Source organism: Nicotiana sylvestris, chromosome 3 (genome assembly GCF_000393655.2).
Source record: "Nicotiana sylvestris chromosome 3, ASM39365v2, whole genome shotgun sequence".
Lineage (NCBI taxonomy): Eukaryota > Viridiplantae > Streptophyta > Magnoliopsida > Solanales > Solanaceae > Nicotiana > Nicotiana sylvestris.
Window position 1 is genome coordinate 190,355,791 of NC_091059.1, and position 10,239 is coordinate 190,366,029.

General features: G+C 34.2%; 1 protein-coding gene across 1 annotated transcript; it reads right to left on the bottom strand.

Annotated features, from left to right (window-relative positions):
- Positions 1–2,666: 2,666 nt before the first annotated feature.
- LOC104242507 (uncharacterized) lies at positions 2,667–8,135 on the bottom strand. Its single transcript, XM_009797579.2, has 10 exons — positions 7,634–8,135; positions 6,821–6,915; positions 6,618–6,685; positions 6,465–6,508; positions 6,160–6,237; positions 5,917–6,070; positions 4,653–4,805; positions 3,907–4,017; positions 3,429–3,494; positions 2,667–3,136 (listed from the first exon to the last, which is right to left on the bottom strand). The coding sequence occupies exons 1-10, from the start codon at positions 7,936–7,938 to the stop codon at positions 3,038–3,040; spliced, it is 1,173 nt and encodes a 390-aa protein (XP_009795881.1). The 5' UTR covers positions 7,939–8,135; the 3' UTR covers positions 2,667–3,037.
- Positions 8,136–10,239: the final 2,104 nt, after the last annotated feature.

The window sequence follows — 10,239 nt, forward strand, 5'->3', positions numbered from 1 at the left end:
GGACCATTATCCCAATTTTTGAAATAGTTTCTACCCCCATTAATTCTTTCTACTCTTTTTTCTTTCACTTCTTATTTAGACTATCATTTTTTTCAGATAATTAATTAATGATTATTAAGAGATTTATATGTGATATTGCCTAATAAGTATTCCTATATGATTGTGAAAATATTGTTTTATACTTTTTGTACATAGAACTTAAAGTCAAAATATAATTCAATGTAAATTTCTACATTAGATATATTGCACTTCTTGTTACTAAAGACCCGTTTAACAGTAGATTTTACCAAAATAAATTTGGATTTTATTTGGCAAACACATGTTTGGCCATAGATTTTGCCTACATATTGACAAAATCTCAAATTTAAAATCCCAAATTCCAAAACCAACTCAATAGCTGGTTTTGTGCCAAAATATCACTATTACATTTTTTAAAAATTGCCTCAAACTTTTTGTATTTTATAAAAGAGTCCACCATATATATTATTTTGTAACAGTATTGATTCGTCTTTTCGGTCATCTGATAGTGTATCATGTAGTTCATTAACAAAATGATAGTTTTGTACCAAATTTATTTATGTTCAGGACTATGATTTGCGATAATATGATGAATGTTATTGATAATGGTATTGTTGGGTATTTGTGATAGTTTTTAGAACTTGTGGGTATAAGTCATGTTTCATATTTTTTCAAAATAAATTTGGGAAATATATTTTGAAAACTGATGTTCAAACACATTTTCATCTTCAAACCAAACTTCATCTAAATCAGATTTTTCAAAACAAATTTGGGAATCTATGGCCAAACATTAGCTAAATCTTTTTTCCACCTCTTAGTTTAGATTATATGCCAGTCAATATTCAAACTTAACCTTTTATTTCTAGTAACGTTTGGTTTAAAATAAATTTTCATATTTTGTCATTTTCATTTCGAAAGAAGTCTTAAAAAACAATGAAACCGTGTTTGGTAGCTTCAAAGAGCAAAATTTTCACGGAAATTATCACAGCAAATTTGGAAAAAAGGACTTCAACCAGTTTCCTATGGTTTTCCTCAGCAGATGTAAACGATTGTGGTACTGTTTCTTCAACGAGGCGTCCACATCCTAATCAATTTATGCATATGGTACTTTTAAAAAAAAATTGAAAATGAAAATATGTTTAAGAATTACGTAGTAATATTTTCAAAAAAGAAAAAGAATAGTGGACAACTTTTACATTTTCGAGTCCTCTGAAATTTGCACAAGGATGGAGCTATCAATCCGTGCAGATAATTCTGTACAGGACATTATCTTTAAAATTGTATACATTATATTCAAATGAAATCGTGGGTTGACCCCTCATAAAAAACATGAAAGTACTATGTAATTCAGAAAAAGATGACTCAATGGTACATTTGATTTTTTAGTCCTTATACAATCTTAGTGCAGGTATGTACGAGTGTCCAAGATACAATTGTATTTAGCTAAGTAAATTGTTTTAATGTTGAGAAATTTTCGTTTCTTCCATCACTAGGGGTGAAATGGAAAAAGCTTAAAGTTGAGGTTCCGATTGGCAATTTTCCAAATTTCCCTCTTCATTTTTTCAGTTTTCGCTTGCCTCAGGCCTTTAAAATCTAATGTAAAAATAGCATGGGCTAACCAGTTTTTGCACTGATCATTCAAAAATAATCAACATTTACAAAGTCATTGAAAAATAACTACTATTTTGCTGTAACAGGGACCGGTCCAGCATAATATACTGGAGATTGATGCACCTATGTAAGAACTTCCAGCATATTATGTTGGAACTCCAACACGAGGAAAGTTCCAGCATAATATACTGGAGATTGGAGTACCTGTGTATGAACTTCCAGCATATTATACTGGAACTCCATTATAATATACTGGAGTTCCGGTATACTTATGCTGGAACTCCAGTATATTATGCTAGAGTATTTTCCGAATTTTGAACAGTGTTTTCGTTCAGATTTATCTTTACATGAAAAGTGGCTAAATTTCGATACTTTTAAAACTATGGCTATTTTTGAATGGCCACTTATAAATCTGGCTATTTTTTAATTTCTCCCAAATCTAATTAATGTTTGAGCCTATGGAGGAAACTAAGGGGTGATTTGCACAAATAGGACACTTTAGTGCCACTATTGATTTTTTTGACTTCATTGACAGAACTTCAAGTTTGACAAGTATTGATCATCGCTTGCCCAATGGGCATCACTTTTGACCTCACGGGTTTGCCCATGGGACAAGCGGAGTTCAAAAATCAAGACCATCCATTTCAAGGTCATTAGCTGTAATTCCTAAAAACTAAGCTGAGGTTTGGTATGGCATAATGCCATATATTCTTTTCTGGTCTCTCAAGGTCATTAGCTGATTTAGATCGTCAAATACTTGAAGTCATAGTCAAGAATTTGAATTTTGGTGTAAAAGAAAGGTAACGCGTATAAATTGTAGAAGGAATAATTGGTAACAGTACATTTGAAACAAAATTTAACAAGAGATGCACACAATCTTCAATACCAAGCTCGACGTATAATGTCGTAATCCACACTGTTTATAATCTCCAGTCTCCAACAAAACTTAGAAACATGTCTTCACAATTATCACTATTGTGCAACTTGAAATATGTTGATAAATTTAAAAAAAAAAAAAAAAAAAAAAAAAAAGAAGCTTGAAAGAAGGCACTCAACTCCATTACAAACAGATGACAACATTCCACTATATTTCATCTGGCTGTTTCCAGTTTACAAGGTGAAAAGAAGATCCCAACCATCCTGCCTAACAATTTGCCCAATAAAACCAACCTAAAACACAATTTTGTGGTACCAAGCAAAAAAATATGGAACTTTACAACAATGCTGGCCTTTTAAATCAACAGCAGGAAGCATTAGCTTCACGACACAAATCAAAAGGTTGATGAGATAAACTAAAACAAATAAATAATTAAGGCATCACAAATATGGCCCATGTAAATTATGCAAGATGACTAGAACAAAAATCATCTTAAGATGTACAAAAAGTACAGAAGAATGGCTCATGCTTTCATTGTTCCACTTCTAATGCAGAAGAAATCCATTCTGATGCAGCTGCGTGAACGTCTGTTTCCACATGCATCACAAGAGAGACTGGAGTGATTGCCACCTGAAGAGCACAAATAGACCCCACCAGTTAAGAACATCTGAAAAATAGTGCTTCTACCACTGTGGTGGAGTGGATTGCATAGCATAAACTGGTTCTAAAGAAAAAGTTGAGTTCAAATATTGCATATGTAAGATGTACAAGGGCACAGAACAAAAAGACACCCAAACACAACTGTTTGACAATGAGTTCAGACCTTTAAGTAGGTTAAAAAAACATTCCAGTTTGGAACAGAATACCCGAAGTGCCATGCAGGAAAATAACAAGTACTCAAGGATTACAGAAACAAACTTACAAATCCATTTTCAAGAGCTCTAAAATCTAAATCCTCATCTTCTTCTTCTTGCTTCTTGTCAAGCAACTGCAGTGCAAATAACCAACAAAGTCAATGGGAGAACAAATTAAACCCAGTTAACAAAAGCTTCAAGAAAAGGGCAGGGTTGGTTTGGTTTGGTTGGGGGGTGGGGGGAGGAGGAGGAGGGAATGGCATAGATGAGAAGGGGTAGCAGAAGGAATGGTGGTGCACTTGGCTGTAACCACATTTAGCAGCATTTCAAGAAATCAGCAGAAGAAGCATCTTATATCATCAAGAATAGCATTCCGTTTATTAACAGGCTCAGATACATCACATCTCTCCACCTTTCTTTTGATAGAGATTACAATGTCAGAGTTTGTAGTTTCAATTCGAAATTTAACTGGCCCTTTGTACTCAATACTCATCGAGGAAAGCAGCTAGGTACTATGTTGTGGGAGAAAGGAAAAGGCACACTTACCTCCAATCTGAAGTACTTGACTTTCCTATCGGGATCAGATTTCCCTGCTACACCAACAGATTCAACAACCTCTATATTCTTTCTTTGTGTAGCTAATTTGCGAGCAGCACCCTGAGAAAAAATAAGAAGGCAGAGGTTTGATGATGTTCAAGAGAGGAGGAAAGACACGAGGAACGAGGCAACCAAAGACAAGTAGGGACACCACTTCTCATTTTCCAAATGTATGTCACAGTTTTCATACAATTACTGCACATTATCATCTTAACAAATAAGATCAGGCATCTAAAACTACCTCAGATACTACTCGCTAACCTGAAACTGCGAAATGAATCAACTTTCTAGTAACTACCTTTCAGTTGAGCACTTGAACTTCTAGATTTATTGTTCTTTCTGTTTTTAGTTATATATGTATTTTTTCTTCTTTGTTTTTTGGGGGTTGACAAGTTGTAGTTCCATACACATTATTCGTACAGTGGGATTGAGGCAAAGGCATAGCTGCTTGATTGATGCTAATACACTTATTCATGATAACTTCAACTCTTTACAAGTTTCTTTTAGATAAAGGACAGGGGTCAATTTAATTCTTAATCTCAACTGTAACATCACTGCTTTGCTCCAAAGGAACTCTATTCTCCAAAAGATCATAGGATCTCTCTGTGATGAACTTGCTTTCACCATAATGCAGTTATTACGCTATTACATGACATGAAGGAACAATTATATTAGATACAGTGTCATCTACTCACTGCCGCAGAAGCATCTCGACCTAGTTGCGCAAGCTGCATCCCGAGGCTTTGCTGACTTGGAAGAAAACGCCCAGCAGCAAGATTTCTGGTTGATGAACTAGCTTGCCAGCAAAGCCTAGAGCTCCAGAGACTTTGCTTGGTCAATTTGAATCCCTGTCAAATAGAGGCTCTGAAATGATATATCTGTTTTTTATGCAAGCAAGAAAATAATATAGTCCGCATAAATAACGGCAGGCCCTGACTTCAACTATAGGTGGATTGGAGAAAAAATGGAAACGTGCTTTTGCTTTGGCACCCAACACAGAGAAACACATATTAATCTTTCATCAGTGGCGGATCTATGCATCACATTTGGGGGCTTAAGCACCCATTGAACTTGACAAAAAGTGTGTGTAATTATATTAAAAATTTGACCAAATGGATATAACAAGGCAGCAAGCACCCAGGTAATAAGAGTTTGATGGATGCTTTAGTCAAGGAAAGGTGCTGGAAGTTTATGAAAGTGGGGCAGCGAGAATTTGATCTCACTTCTAACATGTCCTTTTTAATAGGTATTTTCCCTAAAATATCAAGCTTCTTTCTTTTGCCCCAACTAGGTCTACTTTTTTCATTCTTTCCACTAGCCACTATTTTGACAGAAATTCTACTTATTTTTTTTTTTTTTTGCTGACTTTTGTTTTATGTTTTTTTTTTTTTTTTAACTTTATCTAATTCAGTATAACAACAAAAGAAAAAGAAAATCTACTTAAAAAGGGACTCCAAAGTGGTCTCCTAGAACAGTAAATCCACCAATCTCTTTTCTCACTAGTTGTCTTATCCATCACAGTTTCACGACGTCTATAATATTAATACTTTTCATTAATTTTTTTATCATTGTGTTCAAATAGTTATGCACTAATACGATGTGATTGGTAGTACTTTATGTCAAAAAGTTAAGCACCCACGAATCTAAAATTCTGGATCCACCACTGTCTTTCATGTTTATACCAGTTATAAGGGCATTACTTATCTCAAAAGCAATGGTCAGACTTCCAAATCATAAATCAAATTCCTTTCCTCAATCTGAAAGAATCGGGTTCAATTTCATTTTCCTTTCTGGAGTGGGTGCAAGGACAGATTTGGGGCTAACCAAGAGAAGCATGACCATAGTCATCATGGAACCCTGACCCACTATAAGAAGACATTGCCACACAGGCGTGATATACTACTCATTTCTTTCTTTCCCCACGGAGGCGCAGTTGAGATAGAGAGAGATATAACAGACCTTGTTTGTCAGAGGAGATTTCGGAAGTCCAATATGCAACAAGCAAAATTTTGGAAAAGCTCCCTTTTTAATATCTCTGATGGCTGCACTTATCAACGGTAAACAAACACTCACGGCATCCTTGAAATCACTTTCTTGACTTTCATCATTCCTCCTAAAGTAGATTATTGAACACACTATTAATTTAAGACCGAGAAGAGTGATCGAAGTTTCAGTCATGTACTGTAGGAGAAGGGTAAGTACCAGTCAAGTGATATCGATATGGACGGCACGCCATTAAACATTGCCTCCCTCGCACCAGCTACGACACCCGAGTAAAACCTGGACAGTGAAGTAATACACATAGATAGTTACAGATGTTCTTAAGGAGACAAAAGCAAAAGAAATACATGTACAAGAAACCTTCTATCCACAACCTGAATAACTTAGTAACTAAATAATTTTAAGCAATACATGTGTGCCAAGTTACAGTTTACAATGGCAAAGATTCTGGAAGGTTCAGCTTATGAAGTCAAAAGGAATGTCAGCCAAAAAGAAGCAGTACTTACATATGATGGCCACAACTTGAGCCCCTGTTGATTCCACTTATAACCTAAACATCCAAGGGGAAAGAAAATAGAGTAGACTCAGCAGGTTACCAATACCAAATCGAAAGATCGTTTTCAAAACAATGATATAATTGAAAGGGCGCGAAAGAATACCAGGACCGGCTTCGACCAGGAAAACAGAGCCCCAGACAAGGCTAATGACACACAATCTACGGGAGTCCCTGAAAGCAGATTAAACCCAAGAAGCATAACAATGTTAAGCTGAAACATGGAATAGAATTCTAAACATACAAATTGTTCAACAAAGTGAAGTTACTATGTTTTACAGTAATCCTACAGCAATTATATGCCCATACCAGATACTTCATAAGCAGTAGCACCATGAACGTCCGTAGGAGTAACTGCAACGGTTTCTTTAAGAGTAACAGAGTGGCCCGCCACCGATTTATCTCTACAAATAGCAGACATCATTTAATTTTTAACCACAAAACAAAAAATTCTTCAAAGTCATTCAAAATCTTGGATGTGTTGCTTTTTTAGCTTAAACTAAAAGGCACTCACTAAGCTTACAGAAGGGTCCACATTCAAACTTCAACAACAAAATCAGCTAACAGAGTAAAGAATTTCAAAAGTAATGACAATAAAACCATAATAACAGCGACAATACCTCAGTTGCAAACAAGTTGGGGTCAGCCAATTTTTATACAATAGCATGATTCAACCGCAAAACAAAAAAAAACTTCAAACTCATTAAGATGTGTTGCTTTTTAGCTCAAACTAAATGGCACTCGCAAAGCTGACCTCTCAAGGGTCTACACAAACTTCATCACAAAATCAGTTGAACACAAGCTAAACATATCCAAAATTAACGACACTAAAATCACAAACGGAACTTAATTTTCTTTCTTTTTCCTATTAGGAGTTGGGATTGGCGTTAAGGGTCTACGTAAAATTAATGTAGCAGAACAACTTGTATCAATGTAAAAAAGATACTCCCTCGAAAAAAATGACACATTTTTTATATTTAAAAACAATTCAGTTTAACCTGAATAAGAATTTATAGCCACATAAAAGTTATGGCATGTTTAAGATAAGAATTTCTTTTTTTAAATTCGGCGTAGAGTCAAACTATGTTACATATATCGAAACGGAGGTTATAGAAAACTCACGATTGGGGAGCGCAGACGTTAACATTACAGAGGCCTTGACGAACAAGAGCATCAACAAGACACGTCAGCCCAGGAGATTCAATCCCATCAGCGTTTGTCACCAATACAACGTGTTTCGTGCTCTCGGTGTCAGTTGCATCACCGGAAACCGAGTCAGAAGAAGAAGGCTGGGCCGCAGGTTCATCGTTATTATTGGGCTTCGATTGCTGATCCTGGACCCCACCTTTTCTGTTGAGAAGAACTTCCTGAAGATTGGATACCAGGCCCGGTGGCAAAAAATTGTTCTTCACCGCAGAAGTCGTCATTTTTTCCAATAGATGATGAAGATGATGATTACAAGGAAATGAAAAGGGAACCGGTTTTTTTAGCTACAGGAATGGGGAAATTCAAAACCCTAGAGAGCAGTTTTCAACAATGGATATACCTGTCCCCAACGGCGGTGTTTAGAGAGAGAAAGAAGAGAGAGAGAGGATATGGGTTTGTTTCGTCAATGGGGTACCGTGAGGAAGGAAAGGACTGAAGGAACAGTTATGAAATTGACGCCTATAAAAACTATTACAGCAATTCTCATTCTCATTGAAACGCGTTAGCTACACGAACTCATTAAGAACCAATGGAACAACTACTACATCTTTTTGGTTGAAAATTAACCTCAACTTATATGTCTCTGCAAATTGTGTATATTAATTTACTAAAAAACTTATATAATGTGAAATGAACCAGACATACCCTGAGGAAAAAATAATAAATGCATGCCTCGAATTGCATTGAAAAATTTATTGGATTTAGGGTCCGCTTGGAAAGTCATTCGGTAATTGAAATTGATGTAATTACTCTCCCCGGTTCATAATAAGTGACTACTTTATTTTGGACACACCCATTAACGAAAGTGTTGTTTGTACACCATGCCCCTTTACAATTTGAATTTAAGAAAATGACCTTTTTAGATCTCTTATGTGTAAAAAAAAATAGATCTCTTACGTGTAAAAACTAAAAATAAATCTCTAATGTGTAAAAAAAAGAGGTAGTATCGTAAAACTAAAAACAAGTTTGTAAAGATCCAAAAAACCAATTGACCCTTAAGGAAATACTAAAATCTAGACAAAAATAGTTAGTGTGACTAAACTACCCTTAATTAATTGTTGCAACATAATTTAATATGAGTAAAAAGACTTTTTAGGGATACGCACATAAGGGTAATTTTGGAAAAACAAATTAAATTTTTCCTTGATTATATAAATGGACACTTATTTTGGACCAAAACAAAAAAGTAAATTGGTCATTTATTATGGACCGGAGGGAGTACTAAGGTAGTAATTACGCAGCCTAATAATTACACAATATAGTAATTACGACGATCTATTTGTTTGTCATAACGTTATTACAATGTAATTACAAGAGTACAACTTGGTTGCACAAGTGTAATTACGCAATTAAATTAAAATTCAAATGAAGTATTTATCAAAACTTAAATCGTTGCCAATTAAGACAAATTGTTATGGGTCGTTTGGTAGGATGTATTAGATAAAATAATGTTTGCATTAGCTTTGTGTATTAATAATACCTTGTTTGTTAGACATTTTGAACCTATGCTTTAGTTCTGCAAGTATTAGTTATACATCGTATTTGGTATTATCCTATGCATAACTAATGCATAGAAAACCATGGTATTAGCAATGCAATGGGTTTTAATGCATGCATTAGCTTAATTAAAGAAAAAATGTCCTTCAAAATTTATGCTTGATTAAAATATGCTAGTTATTACATTAATGCAAATTTAAAATAATTCAAATAGTGAGAAATAAAATTATATCTCTAGTAAATAAATAAATACTTAGCATATTTCCTTTTTTATAAATAAATATTTAGTTCTATATTACAATATAGGTAGACAAATCAAATAATTTTTTAAAACTTTTTCATATAAAAATATTTCTCAACATATGTTTCTTTTAAAAAGTTTTAGAGTGATGGACTGGTTTTGGGGGTATTTTTGTAAACAAGCAATTCTTTTAGAAATTGTGCAATGCTTTAATACATCAAACCAAACAACGGATAAGAAACATGTCAGCATAACTAATACCAGCACTAATGCAAGCATAACTAATACCAGCATTACTAATACATCATATTCACTATTATTCTTATGCACCCTACCAAATGACCCCTTAATGTGAAAAGAATTAATTCTGGAGAAAATTCAACACTCTTAATTTAATTAGAAATTGAATAAAAAATTTTACTCAGAGGATTGCGAGCATGAAACACGTCATATTTTGAACGATACTGAAAATATCTTTATAATTTTAAGGCCAAATTGACGCATGTATTTCACTTCTACGCATACAAACTGATGTTTTAAGGCATCGTTTGGCATGCGGACTGAATTATTTTGGTATTATAATCTAGGAATTATAATTTTTAGATTAATTTTTTTTATTTGGGAGGTGAGATAAAATAATCCTAAATTTAATAGAATAAGATGAAATACCTAAGATTAAGCTAGCGCTTGGACATAAATTTGGTTGAAACTTGAAAAAAATTGAGTTTTTGAAGATGAGATAAAAAATAATTTTTAAAAGTTGAAATTGTGTTTGAACATGCAT

What these genes read in the sequence shown, in the direction of transcription:
- LOC104242507 (XM_009797579.2), bottom strand. Translation starts at nt 7,938, where the DNA reads ATGACGACTTCTGCGGTGAAGAACAATTTTTTGCCACCGGGCCTGGTA. An exon ending in AACGTCTGCGCTCCCCAATC is followed by an intron (nt 6,916 to 7,633) that starts GTGAGTTTTCTA and finishes TGCTATTTGTAG; the next exon opens with AGATAAATCGGTGGCGGGCC. An exon ending in CCTGGTCGAAGCCGGTCCTG is followed by an intron (nt 6,509 to 6,617) that starts GTATTCTTTCGC and finishes TTGGATGTTTAG; the next exon opens with GTTATAAGTGGAATCAACAG.